Raw genomic sequence first — 16,204 nt, forward strand, 5'->3', positions numbered from 1 at the left:
AACGCTACAGAGAGGGAGGGAGGCAAACCATAAGAGACTCTTGGATACTGAGAACAAACTGAGGGTTGATGTGGGGTGGGGGGAGAGGGGAAAGTGGGTGATGGGCATGGAGGAGGGCACTTGTTGGGATGAGCACTGGGTGTTGTATGGAAACCAATCTGACGATAAATTATATTCAAAAAAAAGAATTCAGTTGCTCAGTTGCACCAATCACATTTCAAGGGCTCAACAGCCACATGGGCCAGTGGCTGCTGCCTTGGCCCGTGCAGATACAGAGCATTTCCATCATAGAGAGGTCTACTGCACAATGCCATTCTAGAAAACGTGTATTCTTATCATAGGACAGTACTGAAAAGAGTACTCTGATGCAATTGTGTGTTTATAAAGAATGTATTTTAGATTTTTATTCTATCCACTCCATCCTTTATAGAGCTTCATAATAATTATCTTTTATTACCAAGCAGTATAAACAAGAGACAACTCTCTTCTCATCTCTTCATGCTGCCTCCTTGCAAAGCCTTATTCCAACTGGCAACCTCAGTACCCTAAGCTTCACCCGGGCTCGGGGAAGGAGCGAGCCTGGGATGGGCTGACACTGATGGGAGCACTCTGCTACTAAGGGCTAACTTTCTGCAAAAAGACAGAAAGCTAACGATTGCTCTTTAGGATCTCATGATAATACTTTTGCTTCCTAATGGTGGCATCTATATGACCACATCCCAATCCACATTTACACTGGATTGCATCGTATGAATTCACTGATATGAGGCCATTTTCAAACTCCAAACATGGCCATTTTATATTGTTTAACCTAATACGTGATGTTTGCAGAGATGAAAAGCTGCATAAATTAATTTTTAATCTTGTGCTCATTACATTTTTTTTTAATTTTTTTTTTTAACATTTATTTATTTTTGAGACAGAGAGAGACAGAGCATGAACAGGGGAGGGTCAGAGAGAGGGAGACACAGAATCTGAAACAGGCTCCAGGCTCTGAGCTGTCAGCACAGAGCCCGATGCGGGGCTCGAACTCACAGCCCTCATGGACCGCGAGATCATGACCTGAGCTGAAGTCGGCCGCTAACCGACTGAGCCACCCAGGCGCCCCGCTCATTACGTTTTAAAGTCATACACTTAACAGATCTTTCTTCAACCTCCAGACACCTTTTTAGGGGAAGTACCTCTAAATGGAAAGCATGGATTCACTTATTAATCTGAGAGTCCAATGAATGTACTATTATCCCTGTATTTCCAGACTTTCTGGAAAAGTCTTGAGTATATTTATTGGACTTTTTACATTAACAGGGGAACCCAGCTGCTTTAAGTTGCAGACACACTCCCATCTAAAAACATACTGAGTGTGCATTATTTTTAAATGTAACTATTTAACTATTTAAAATTGTTACTATTTGAAAAGTAAGTTCATACTGTTGGACACCCTAGAAAATCATTAAGATCAGAGCTCAGGTTATTCTGCCCTGATAAATGTCATGCTTGGATTCACCATCCATGTTCTTCTATTAGACCACGGCTGTCAGTCACAGAGTAACTATACCATTAGTGCCTTCCAGTTGCATAATCATGAGTCACCTTTTTGTTTTGTGTTTTTGAGAATGACCAGTTTCCATTTAATAGTGAACCCTATTAGGCTTTTGTTTAAATCCTAATCACTATATTGTTATTTTATCAATATAAAGACAGGTAGAAGCCTGGAAATAGGTTAGCTAAACAAGAGTGATCCTTTGAAAACATGTCAGACCATGGCATTTCTCTGCTGAAAGTCCTCCAAGGACCCCAGTTCATTTGGCATGGCATAAAAGCCAAGGACCCTACAATCCCCCTTCAAGGCTCTGCATGTTCTGGCCCTGTGTCTTCTTTGACTCTGGCTTCTACCATTTCATCTTACTTGCCTCCTGCCTGTTCTTCAAACACAGCTGGTACTCTCATACCTGAGGACCTTTGCACATGCTCTTTCCCTGTTTTGCCACATGGTTTGTTCCCTTCAGTTCTCTACTCAAAATAACTTTTAAAGTAAGGCCTTCCCAGCCACCTTAATTTTAAATTTCAGCTCTTACCCCATGTCACTTCCTATCCTCTCTCTCTCTTTTTTTCTCCATAGCACCATGATATATTTTATATATGTATGTATGCATGTATGTATTTATTTATTACTAGTCTCCCCTACTAAATGCTAGCTTCATGAAGACAGACACTTTTGTCTTATTTGTTCAATGTTCTATTTCCAGTGCTCCCCAAAAAGAGTACCTGGCACATAGCATGCTCTGTATACATGTTTGTCAAATGAATGGATGAACGAGTGAATGTGAGTCTTTGAGTTCATTAGTTATAGACAGCAGTCCTCCCCAGGTCATTTTTAATGCTTCTCTCAAAGGTAGCTTTTTCTTTTGGAAGAACAAAAAACAAACCCACAAGTAAACAGCCTTGTGTTTCAGTAAAAGATTAGGGGGTAAAAGGTGCATTCGATACAAGAAATAGTAAAGTGATATGTAAAGTAACACTGTAGTCTTGACCCTGAGTTAAACTGTAGGACAATGAGCTACGCTAAGCTCCAACAAGGACTTAGTTCACATAAGCAGATTCCACTTGCTGTGCAATGATACTTCTCCTAAGTGCACACAATTTTCTTTATGTTAAGTAAAATCATGGGATTTAATTTGTATAGATTTATTTTTAAAATGGTTTCAGGATATTCAATATCACGATAATAGAAAATGAACATAAACTCCTAATTTCACTTTTAAACACCTATGTTTTTGGTGTTCAGACAACTCAAAGAGGGAATAAACAATACTTTCTCAATCTTTCGAGAGAAAAGACAGAAAGAGAAAGCACAAAGAAAAGCCAGTCCACACGGAAGTGAATTATTCTCCTACCTTGATGTGTTGGATTCCACCCATGTTCATCCAGGCCTGTGCTTGATCTGGATTCAGTTCCACGGCTGCTTTGTAGCTCTAAACATATAAGAAACATCTTCAGGCTGAGGAACGAGAACCCATGCTTCGTGCTACAGACGTGGAAACCACTTTCTTCATCAGTGAGAATTTAAATGGTTAATACAATGAAACCAGACACCACTAGCTCACAGGTGTTCCCGTTTATTTCAATTATGTTTCAAAATGGATGATTGGGAAGTGGAGGAAACTGAACTGTGTGATTTGCTTGCAGAGCCTGAGGACACCTGTGGGGAATCCAGGTGGTTTGATTATGGTGCATCATTTCCCTCTGGTCTTGATCTGCAAGAAAACTGCTTTGGCCTTAGTCACTGTAAACGGAGTTTGTAAGAATACTTTTCTTTTTAATAATCAGCATCTTCGAGTATTTTCCCACACAGCTTAGCCCTAGTGTGGCACCTCCTTTCACAATGTCACTGGCATGTTTATTCAGCCTACGCTGAAATACTTGCCGTGACAGGATGCTCTTACTTCTTTAAGGACATCCGTTTTCCTAGGGGATAGTTTTAATCATTACAGTCTTCCTTTATCTTCTGCTGCATGAAAGGTCTGAAGAGAGTTACTTCTCCCTCAAGTACTTCTTTTGGTCTGAAAATGAGTATCCCATTAAATGTAATATCTGTGCGGCATATTTGTAATATTTTGCACATTGTTGAACGTCACAGGCATGTTCTCCACTGGGTCTGCATTTAAGAGTGGTCGCCTAAATAAAGCTAAAGGCTAAGAGCGCTGCTTTCAATTTCAAAGCTAAGGATCCGTGTGTATATTTTAATGTCTTTGCTATTTTCATTAGCAAGACTCCAATGGAGCAGATTCATGAAGTAAACAGAATCTGGTCCATTCCTCCTCCACTTTAGTTTTAAGAGAAGCAAGCAAACGATAAGAAACTATGCCTTTAAAAAGCTGCTAAAGTAAACCTGAAGAAAGTGTCTCGGGTTAATTTCTATCAACAGAGATGAGGGTGTAGGGTAGAAGTTAGGAACCTGGATTCAAATCCCAGCTCCATCTCTTACCCTCTGTGACCTTGAGCAAGTTACACAACCTCTGAGTCTCAGTTTATTCAACTGTAAGATGGAGACCATGACCATAGCTTTCTCATATGACTGTTGCAAAGATTAAAATTCTGAATACATGTAATCATAAATAAAAATGTTAATAGATTTTAGCTGCTACTGTTAGCCCAATGCCCTACTCCTACCTTTCATAGATCTAGCCACTTTAATTTTTCAAAAATCTTTTTTTTTTAATTTTTTTTAACCTTTGTTTATTTTTGAGACAGAGAGAGAGAGAGAGAGAGCATGAACAGGGGAGGGTCAGAGAAAGAGGGAGACACAGAATCCGAAACAGGCTCCAGGCTCCGAGCTGTCAGCACAGAGCCCGAAGTGGGGCTCGAACTCACGGACCTTGAGATCATGACCTGAGCCAAAGTCGGACGCTTAACCGACTGAGCCACCCAGGCGCCCCTAAAAATCTTTATTTTTGAGAGAGAGAGGGCATACGAGTGGGGGAGGAACAGAGAGAGAGGGAGACACAGAATCCAAGGCAGGCTCCGGGCCCTCAGCTGTCAGCACAGAGCCCGACGTGGGGCTCAAACTCATGAACTGCAAATTCATGACCTGAGCTGAAGTCAGACGCTCAATCAACTGAGCCATCCAGGCACCCCAATCTGGCCACTTTAAAATGATTATTTGATCTATTAGTTAAGCAACTAGAAAATACTTTGGTTTTCAATACAATGTATAAGATACAGATATAGATACCAAATAACTATTTATAATTTAATTACACATTAATCAAATTGTCATGTTAGGTATAAGTAACTTAAGGTATTAAAAAATGTTCACAGGGGCACCTGGGTGGCTCAGTCGGTTGAGCATCTGACTTCGACTCAGATCATGATCTCGCAGTTCGTGGGTTCAAGCCCCGCGTCGGGTTCTGTGCTGACAGCTCAGAACCTGGAGCCTGCTTTGGATTCTGTGTCTCCCTCTTTCTCTGCCCCTCCCCCACTCGTGCTCTGTCTCTGTCTCAGAAATAAATAAACATTAAAAAAATGTTCACAGGGCAGAGAAAAGTGCACACTTTCTGCTTTAAATATGCCACTGTTTCTGATTTAAGGGTTCACATTCAAATTAGTTTCCCCAAATATCTTTGCATGTGTTTTTGAATATTTTAAAAATCACTCACTGTTTTCAAAAACAATAATATCATTTAAAATTTTACTTTCCCCATGTTGTATTTAGTGTAATTTTATGACTTCATTAATTCCAACTTGTGGCTTTACCAGAAATGCTTGGTATTTCTATAACATTTCTATTTGCTTGCAATATCGTTTTGATTTCAAGCTGTGTATAAATTTTATTTGAATGCCTATAAGATGCAAGATGTTATGTTTTGGAACACAGAAGGAAGCAGTCCCCTTCTATAAGGAGAAGTCTAATCTAACTGGGGAGCAGGCGTTATGCACGGGGCCCGGGGGGGGGGGTGGTGGGGGGGGGATGGGGGTGGGGAGGCGGGGGACGGAGAAGACAGAGGGAGGGGAGAAAGAGACCTAACAATACAGTGTAATATATGATACTTTCAAATGACTTGTAGAGACAGTAAATGTTTTAAAAGTTCACGGGAAACAAGAAAGGATAGTCCAAGGAAAAAGGATAGGCCAGATGAGCTTCCAGAAGGAGGAGGACACAGGCTGTGTCTTAATGGATTCTGACAGGGAATCTGTGGGGAATTGGGGATGGGGGAGTGTAGAAGGATGTTACAAGGATGTGTGGAAATGCCAAAGCTATTCAGCACTAGTCCACCCAGACTAGAGGGTTATTGCAGGCAAACAGAGAGAGTGAGGGTGGCAGAGAGAGAAACTGGTTTGAGGGAAAAATGTGGAATTGCTTTAGGCACCAAGTTAAAAGTAATCATTCAGAAAATAATGTGGAGGTATTGCGGAACTCTGAATACTAAAAATCCAAAGGCTCAATGATAAAAACTAAACATATAACATCATGGTAATTAATCAGAAAATCCACTCCACAAACATGCCAATGATCTCAAATTTTGCCACATATGCTTCATTAAAGATTGAGAGTATTAATCTGAATCCCTTCATTTAATAAGATAATTTTATTAAGTGTTTATACCTCAAAAGCTTTATCCAGAAGATTCTGCTCTCTTAGTTGGTTTCCTTTTGTGAAAAAAAGTTCAGATACGACTTTAGGGTCCTTTGGCTTCAGCTGGAGAGCTTTGTCTATAGCATCGAGTGCCTATAACAGGTTTGAAAATAAAACAGAATAAGTAGATTAGATGAAGAAAAACTAACTTAAATGATAAAATGTATACTTTTTGTCCTTATGTATTAGCTGGTGTGGTAAATGACAACCAAAACACATTCTTCATTCTCTCTGATGTTCTCACTGAGAAACAATGTGGCCCTGACAAGATAATCTCCCTATACTCCAGGGTTTCCATTTATATTAGTGACAATGAAATGTCCTTGACCATGCCATAGGAAGATCATGTGATAAAGCTGAAAGGAAACAAGATCTGGCGTCATTTGTTTTGCCCTGCCTGTGTCCATCTGGACCCCTCCAATCATGGCCTCCTCTTAGGTCCTTGGTGCCAACTGTGGCCCCCTCCCCACCCCCCAGCACCCACTGCCCCATCCCCTGCAGCCAGGGATCCCTTCAAAGCACAAACCTCACCATGCTGCTTTTCTCCATAAAATCCCAAAAGCTTGGGGTGCCTGGGTGGCTCAGTTGTTAAGCGTCTGACTTTGGCTCAGGACATGATCTCACAGTTCATGAGTTTGAGCCCCACATTGGTGAGCTCGAGCCCTGCTTCAAGTGAGCTTGAGCTCCACTTCAGGTAAACACGAGCCCTTCTTCTCTTTTTCTCTCTCTGCCCCTCCTGAGATTCTGTCTCTCTCTGCCCCTTGCTCACTCCCCACCCCCTCTCTCAAAAACAAAAAACAAACAAAAAAAACCCAAAGCTTCTCCCAAGATATGAAACAAAAGCCTTGCCCTGGTCCCGCACCCTGTGGGGTGTTGTCCCCAGCAACCTCTACAGCCATTATCTTACACAGTGCCCTGCTCCCTTCATGCCTATCCCTCAGACTTGCTACTTGTGCTGCCACAGGGCCTTTGCACATCCTTTATCCTGCCTAGAATGCTTTTCATTGCCCTCCTTTGTCTAATAACTCCTATTTATCATTCAGCATTCACCTTCATATCACTCTGCAGGGAACCTAACCTCCCAGATCACTCAGGTCCCTGATTATATGCCTGTGAGAACCATGTCACTCTTCATGACATCACTGAGCACAGCTATAATTTTATACCTGTTTTGCAATTGCTTTTTTAATCTTGGTTTCCTCTTCTACTATAAACTCCATGAGGACAAAAGTGATTTTTGTTTTTTTGTATTATACCGCTTTATTCCTGGTACTTGCCACAGTGTCTGGCATATAGCAGGCATTCAATAAATATTTTGTTGAGTCAGTTCATAAGTTTACTGGCTATGTTACTTTTAAAATGGATATAAACAATAACAGTTGCAACACAGGGTCACTGACCTATATAAGGGTGTTACAAGGACTCTACAAAAATATACTTCAAGGAACATGGAAAATGATAAAGCATACAAATGACAGAGCATATAAAGTTAGTATTTATAGAGTTAGGTGAAAACAAACTGAGATAATAGCACATAAAATCTTTATTTATTTTTTAAATATTTATTTATTTTGGGGGGTGAATGGAGAGAGAGAGAGAGAGAGAGAGAGAGAGAGAGAGAGACAGGCAGAGGGAGACAGGGGGAGGGAGAATCCTAAGCAGGCTCTGAGATGTCAGCACAGCTCAATCTAACAAACTGAAGCTCATGACCTGAGCTGAAATCGAGAGTTGCATACTTAACTGACTGAGCTATCCAGATGCCCCTCACATAAAATCTTTAGACAAAAGATTAATCAAGAAAATATTTCAAGGGGACATATTGGCAGTTAAGGGGATATCTGCAAAAAACATCCAGAAGATAGGCCATGCCAACGGATGATAGTCAAGACTGCTCCGCCTTGTAAACGTTCAGACTGGAGAGTCAGTCAGGTGCACACCATCTTCCACCTGTGGATCCGAACGACTCCCGTGTCCCTCTACCTTGTCGTGGCGCTCCTGCTTGCTGTAGATTGCTGACAACAGGCGGTAGCATTCGAGGCATCCAGTCTCCTCTGACACGATGTGGTTGGTCATCTTTTCAGCTTCTTTTGTCTGACCCATTACGGCCAAAACCTGAGCCTGCAAAACCACATGACCTTGGCTTCAGAGCCAGTTTGTCATCACTTCATCAAATACAGCATCTCTGAATAGGGGCGTGTCAGAAACACTCCAGAAAAAAAAATGTTCAGCTTCTATCTGAGATTCAGAGGGAGCTGAATTCCCATAGTTTACAGGTTCTAATTTTTTGTTGTTTATTTCTGTTTATTTATTTAGGAGAATAATGCATGATACGTGAATAGCAGGGACACCAAAGACATCAATGAAATGACTTGTGACTTTTTTAAAAAGTTGACTAAATATTTTAAAAAAGAAATGATTTCTTATGGTTTCAACAGGACATTGCATTTATAACGAGTTTGATTTGTTACAAATCTAAAAAAGAGTAACAAAAATGCAAATTTCCAAATTGAAATTAAAAAATATTGTTGATACTAATTTCCTAAACTAGATAATCATACTGTGGTTGTATTAGAGAATGTCCTTGTTCTTAGGAACTATTTGCTGAAGTACTTAGAAATAAAGGGTGTGGAATCTATAACTGTCATGTGGCTCACAAAAAAATACTATGTGTTTGCACACATACTTAAATATGTACATAGGTACATATATGGATGCATATACACAAGGCATTGATAAACAAATTCATCAAAATGCTAAAAATTGATGGAGCTGGGTGAAAGGGTGTACGGGAGCTATTTACTATTCTTGCAAATTTTTTAAGTTTGAAATCATTTCGAACCAAAAACTTAAAAAAGTTTTTAGTGTCTATGTGTTTGGTGAATGGCTCTAACACTGGTTCCATGGATAGTCAGAAAACGGAGGTACTGTAGCATCCTAGTTGCAGTTCTGAGGCTTCTGACTCCAACTCTCTGCACTGCACCCTGTGTGTTCCCACCTCATTTTCTTTAGCAATCTACTTACCAGGGCCAGGCGGAGCTCCCTTTGAGAAGGCTGGAGGGCCGCAGCTTCCCGGTAGATCTGCAGAGCTTCCTCGTATCGGCCAGTGTTATAATACAGCGCTCCCAAAGGTGATAATATCTCAGCTTTGCGGGACACCTGCAGTGCGCTAAGTTTTCAGAAAGATGAAGTGACACTTCTAATAGGTACCTTTCGAAAGCTCAAAACGCAGATTTAGGGATGACAGTCCACAGTTGGAGACTCTGCTTCAACATGGTCTCTGGTTTTTATTTTATTTATTTATTTATTTTAAAATGTTTGTTTATTTTTGAAACAGAGAAAGACAGAGAGCGAACGGGGGAGAGTCAGAGAGAAGGAGACACAGAATCTGAAGCAGGCTCCGGGCTGTCAGCACAGAGCCCAATGCGGGGCTCTAACTCACGGACTGTGAGATCATGACCTGAGCCGAAGTCAGACGCTTAACTGACTGAGCTACCCAGGCGCCCCTGGTCTCCGGTTTTTATAATCAAGAAGACTGTTTTTAAAAAGATCATGACGCCACCCTCTGACTATAAGAATGTCTCTAGTGACCTATCAATATGCACACTGAGCTCCAAGGATCGTTTCCATTAATGGTGATAGGCTTGTTCTGATGTATGCACAGTCTTTCCACCACATCCATTTTTGAAACTGCTATTTATAGCTTGGGCTACAGTCCATAGCCTCAGAAAACAATGGACTGACCAAAGCAGGAATTACATTCCAACCTTGGTTTAGCACCATGTTCTAACCAGCAGGCAGAAAAGCCATTCACTGGGACACCATTAAGGGTTTGGTTTTATTTTCTTTGGAGATGAGACTCTGTGTTGCCTGAATTGGCAAAATCTGTTAATATTCTAAAGGCATGTCTGCTTCAATTACGTAAAAATTGGAAGAGCAACTACTGACATCCTTGGGCAACTTACAAAGTGAAGAAAAGGAATTTTACCGTTTATACCATTCTTCGGCCAAACTGTTCTCACCCAATGACCTGTAGAGTCTCCCCAGATTCACCATAGCTACGTGATGACTTGGACTGAGTGTGATGGCCTGCTGGTAATGGGCCACTGCCTTCTCCGGAGAGCCTGTAATCAGTGGTAGTTGGAAATAATTATACAACACACGAGGCTCTTCAATTTCTCTTCTGATGTAGATCGTTCTTCTTTGTATTACTGAGTCATACCATCAATGATTCAGTGTGTAAATTAGCTTGTATTTTGGCTTCATCTCCTTGCCACTGTGTAGCTTTGGGCCATTTTACTATTCATTCCCACTTCCAAGGAAATTAATAGTAAAAAAGCAATGAAAACTAAAATCTATTTCTTTTATTACACGTATCATTTTAGCCAAAGTGTTTTCTGGCCATTGCCCTAGCAAGTATGATGTTTTGAGATCATCAATGATTGTTATTTATGCGAGATATTGTTGCTTCTCATTATACTAAAAAACAGAATAGGCTATTATAGAAACAAAACTGTCCTGAAACAATTTCTAAGGGTTGGTCTCAATTACTGTACTGCAACATAGTAATCGAGGCACTGCTTTAAAGAAGTTATGTATCAGCCAGATCTTGAAAATCTTTTTAAAAATGATACATTCTTGTTAAATGGGATTTATATAATGGGGTTTTAATAATAATAATAATAATAATGCTACCCTGTGTGTATTCAACACATTACATATTTTAAAATATTTTAATTAAATGATCTTCACAGGTATTTTTGATACTAGTTAGCTGCCTTTAGATACCATTTAGCTGTCTCTTGGGTTTTAAGAGCTACTATAAAATAAACAAAAGTATTACTTTAAAGATATAAACACTAGTGCTCGCTTCGGCAGCACATATACTAAAGATATAAACACTAAAGTGCAAAGTGCACTTAGGAGACTTGACAGAAATCCCAGGGCAACTGAGGATGAAGACCAGAACTAGAATCAAGCCTCCGATAAGGTCCCCAAAGAAGCTTCCTAGTGAAATCTTATCTAAGTGACTGAAAATGGAATGTTTATTACCTGCAGACATCTTAGGCATTAAACGAGATACCATGTATGTATATATACATAGGTCACTGGTAATAGGGAGAATTTCACTAGTATAAAACACATGAATACAAAGGGAGTGATGAGAAGATACACAGGGTGGCCAGTGAGATTTCTAGGGGAGTGGCATCATTTGTTGTTGAAGTAGAAGGAAGAGGGCTAAGAGGAGACCAACAGGGAGGGGGTCTCTTTGGGTTTTTAGATCTTCATGACACTTAATGTATTATTGTGTTGCTAACAAACCAGCAGGTGGCACTACAAAACAATTTTACATGCAAAAATAAGGGACGTTTCCCAGGGGTTTTGGAATGTAAATTTACATTCTATAAAAAAGAAAAGTTTCAGATATACTAGAAAATAAAAACCCTTTTGAGCATTCATACTGACAAAATAATTAAAATAGAATTTTACCGCAAGGCAGATGGTCTAATACTCAATGAGAACAAAATGGTGCTTTTGCATTAAATTCAAATATCTTTTGATTCTTTATAGGTATTCATAGCATGCCAACAGCATATAGGACACAAATCATAAAGGAAACAGAATCCCTGCTCAGTAAAGTGTTGCCTTAATAAGAGGGAGTAAGTATATTTTATATAGCATCTGTCATGTAAGAGTACTCTTTATCAGTTACAATAATATGGTTTCCCTAATGTATATCAAGTAAAGAATGATGGAACAATTCTGGAGGCTTTTTTATCAGATGTGGAAAAGTATTTTCCATCTGCTTGTAACTAGATTCAGAGGCAAGTTCTGCATCATTGCCGAGGAATGTTTCATCATCTTAGGTATATGAACTTGTATAAATGATACTCAAAGGACTGCTACTCATTAAATCATCAAGGCTACTTCCTGACACCTGGGGAGTTTTCCTTAGAGCTGTATGGAGTGGGCAGATTTTGCTGAGCTGAGCTTGAAGATTTGGAGAAATGACAGCCCCACAGTACAATGTGACTGTCAACAGTGTGAGTTTCCCGCCAAGCCCAGGAGTGAATGGTACTTCTGAGACATTATTGGGGTGGTTGCCATTTTGCTTGATAGACAGTATTATCTAATCTCAACAGAACAGGTTCTCTTTAATTTTACTCACCGGTATCAACTAAGAAAACCCCATAGTTGTTGTGTAAGTCTGAGCTGTCTGGACAGTTCTTTATTCCAGCCTGATATATTTCCTCAGCTTCCTTAAATCTCTCCTTTAAAAGAGAACAAAGGAAAATAAATGAGAAAGTTAAAAGCAAACAACAATAGGGGCGCCTGGGTGGCTCAGCTGGTTAAGTGTTTGGCTCAGGTCATGATCTCAGGGTGGTGAGACTGATGGAGCCCCGTGCTGGGCTGTGGTGGGCTTGGAGCTGCTTAAGATTCTATCTCTCTCCCTCTGCCCCTCTGCCCCACTCGTGTGCGCACGCTCACTCTCTTTCTCCAAAAAAAGCCCCGAAATACAAAAACTACAACAATAAACTGAATGACATAAATGGAAAAGATAGAAACTAATTTACTGAGGATCTTGTATGCAATAGGCCAATAGGCACTGAGATCAAACACCGTGTACTTTTAATTGAAGTCAGTGCAATGGCACAAATTCCTACAATTCATATTTATATTTAGTTTCTTTAGGGCAAACAAGCCTACGTTTACTAAGAAGGGACATCTGAAAGGATTTGCCCTGAAAAAGCCTCAAATGGTTGTTTGAATGGGATGCCCTCCCCCCCCCCCCCCCCAGTAACTCTCTGTTTGAAAATGAGGGCTACATCCATACAGGAGTTTCTTCAGAGGTGACAATGTGACTGGGAGCAGGGACGCCTGCGACGTTTGTCTTACAGCTGCATTGCGTATCAAGCACTCCCTTTACCTACACTGTATGGTTTATTGGCGGAGGTTTTTGGAGGAAAGGGGAGGGAGGCTGGTGCAGGTTACAGAGGGCTTTGCCTTGACCTTTCTTTACTCAAAATATTTCGATAGCCCACCCAACTGTTCCTTCCCTCCTTTATTCAACCTGTGTGTTCCACCTCAGAGCCACACCCTCCAATGGGAATACAGGTCTTCTCGAAGGCATACCTCCAACTCCTATCCTTGTGATAAGGCCTCGCTCAACTATTGCATCTTCAATGGGTCATTTGCTAACTGTCCTGGTCTTCTTCCAAAGATTCACTTTAGCACACTAACAATTCTGAATTAGCTTTTAGGAACATTGTTCACCACCAGCCGAGATTGTCACGTCACGCTTCCTTTTACAATATCAGAAGGTAAAACCTACTTAATGAATCAAAGCTACCCAGGTTCTAACAATTACTCACAAGTGAACACTTTCATGGTTCCCTGGTCCTGCTGGGAAGGTCAGGTAAAAGGAAATGATGTGGCATAAAGCACATAGCAACTGTTCCTTTACTATGCTGAGAGTGGACGTTTTCCACAATTTTATCGCAAGTTACCCCTACTAAGCATTCATCCAGACACATGAAAAGGGAATGTACAGCACTAATTTCCTCAGATGTGACACCTTTGGCTTGTGAATAAAAATGCACCGGGTGTTGAACAATAAACCAAGGAGCCTAAATTTGATTTGACCCAGAAAGATAAAGACATTTGACCCTCTGTGGAATGACTACGGCCATCTCTTTGAATCCACACATTTAAGTACCATTTAGGAAACAAGACGTGGTTTGGATTTGGCAAATTTCACTTATTTGAATTACAAATCCACAGCCCAGCAAAAATTGAGATCTATGTTGCTAAAAAGTATATGCATTTTTTAAAAAAAGCATATGTATTTTTGATTGCCAAACAACAAACTGTCAGACTTAAAAAAAATAAAGATGAATGAAAATCCCCAAATCATCTTTCAATCTATTAAAGAGAAGAAAATTTTTATGAAGATATCATCCAGGGGCACCTGGGTGGCTCAGTCGTTTGAGCATCTGACTCTTGGTTCTGGCTCAGGTCATGATCTCTCAGTTTTGTGAATTCAAGCCCTGTGTCTGGCTCTGCACCGTTAGCACAGAGCCTCTTGGGATTCTCTTTTTCTCCATCTCTCTCTGCCCCTCCCCTGCTCACACTGTCTCTGTCTCTCTCAAAGTAAATAAATAAAGTTAAAAAAAAAAAAGAGAAGATATCATCCATTGAAGGACCAACAAATTTGTGTGTGGGTGTGAGTGTGCGTGCGTGTGTGTATCTTTAGACACAGGCAGAACACACATTATCTAAGCCTCCGATCAAGTTAATAGCTACAGAGTACTATTGCAAACGTATTCATTTATTCATTCATTCAAGACATATTTACCTCAATGGCTGTAGAGAGCATGGTATAATGATTAGGGATCGGGCTTTCAGTGTTTCACTATACGGATTGGAATCCCAGACCCACCATTTACTCTCTATGTGACCTTACTTCCCCTCTACGTGCCCAGTTGTAACATAGGGATACCGGTAGTACCCATCTCATAGGGTTGTTGTGACAATTAAATGGATTAAAACATGTTAAGTATGTAGAACAATGCGTAGCACATAGCACCTTGTCACGATAGGATATGTCATGTCACATCCTTATCATTACCACTCCTTAGTGCTGGCATTGCTACGTGTATCACTGGGAGACAGATGCCAAAAACACACAGATAAATAAAACAAAATCCTCTGTTTTAGGAGCTCAATGAGTGAACTATCAAATACAACCCAAAGAGAGCAGTGTTTTGAAACGATTAAATACAGCTGCTCTTGAGCTCAGGTGTGCGAGAGTTGTCACTGAGGCCACATGGAGCGTCATGGCCCTGTCCAAGTGGCATCTTAGCCAAGAGTTTCAAGTTCCTTTCCTATCAAATATGAAAAATAATTAGCTTAGGTGTTTTCCTTTTAACTTTTCTTAATCATCTTCTGAAACAGAGGTCAATAAACATCTAATATCCTGGAGGCAACCAGAGAAAGAATACGCTGGCTAATCCAAACCTGAGTAATCAGCTCCTGAAAATCTCAAGTTTCCTGTGTTAGCATTCAACTAGTGAGACTGTTTGACTGTAATGCTATTTTTGTGTTAAAGGATCAAATTTTGCATATCACATGGTACTTTTAAAACACACTAACATAGTCATGATAAAATCAAAATTTAAAAAATCCCACCCAATTATTAAAAATACAATGGATGAGGGGCACCTGGGTGGCTCAGTCAGTTGAGCATCCGACTCTTGATTTTGGGTCAGGTCATGATCTCGCAGTAGTAAGACTGAGACCTATGTTGGGCTCTGCGCTGAGCACTGAGCCTCTTGGGATTCTCTCTCCCCGTCTCCTGTGCCCCTCCACCCCCCTCAAAAAATAAGGTGGGTGAGATTATCAGCAGAGGAGATAAAAGAATATTAGAGCTGGAAACAATATTAAAAACAGTAACTCACCACCATTTTTAACTAATGAAGAAACCTGGCTGCAAAGTGGTTAAGAGACTTGCCCCAAATCTCATAGCAACACGGGGACAGAGGACAGAATTTAGGTTTTCAGTGGACACACAGGGAATGGGTGAACCCTGAATAAAAGCAGTATTTCTGGAAATAATGGTGTCTCTGGCATCAACAGAAACAATTACACTTTTGGATATCCATCCCCTCAACAAATATTTTGTGAGCACCACACACATGCCAAGCATACAGTGGAGATAGAAGAGTGAACAAGACAGACGATCCTGCCATGGCAGTTGAGTGGGATTCAGATAGGAAGAAGACATTGCAATGTACTGTGACAGCATCAGGGGAGGAGAAGCACAAGGTACTCGGGGCAACCAGAAGTGACATGACATCCAGACTTGAGATGAGATAGATTCTCTACACCTGTCATGATCCAAATACCCGAGCATGCTGGTTTCCATTAACTCCAGCAGCTGCATCACATAAAAATGTGTTTGAAAAATATCCCTGGCTACTTCAGATCTTAGAGCATCACTGTATAACTAAACTGTGGGAGGGCTGAAAGGTGTGTTTCCTAAAAAGAATACAACTGACGTCTTCACGTTCTAAC

General features: G+C 40.5%; 1 protein-coding gene across 4 annotated transcripts in view; it reads right to left on the reverse strand.

The window, feature by feature from the left end:
• The window catches only part of TMTC1 (transmembrane O-mannosyltransferase targeting cadherins 1), a 278,157-nt gene that overhangs the window by 7,947 nt on the left and 254,006 nt on the right, over positions 1–16,204 (reverse strand). For 3 of the 4 annotated variants that reach the window (XM_045061612.1, XM_045061614.1, XM_023256892.2), the window contains 6 exons: positions 12,300–12,402; positions 10,119–10,254; positions 9,155–9,299; positions 8,114–8,251; positions 6,104–6,226; positions 2,895–2,972 (listed from right to left, as the gene is read on the reverse strand). In XM_045061612.1, the coding sequence (XP_044917547.1) occupies positions 2,895–2,972; positions 6,104–6,226; positions 8,114–8,251; positions 9,155–9,299; positions 10,119–10,254; positions 12,300–12,402 (723 nt within the window). Of the gene's footprint in view, positions 1–2,894; positions 2,973–3,096; positions 3,255–6,103; positions 6,227–8,113; positions 8,252–9,154; positions 9,300–10,118; positions 10,255–12,299; positions 12,403–16,204 lie in introns of those variants that run through there. The other variant, XM_045061613.1, reaches the window with a different exon arrangement.

Source organism: Felis catus, chromosome B4 (genome assembly GCF_018350175.1).
Source record: "Felis catus isolate Fca126 chromosome B4, F.catus_Fca126_mat1.0, whole genome shotgun sequence".
NCBI lineage: Eukaryota > Metazoa > Chordata > Mammalia > Carnivora > Felidae > Felis > Felis catus.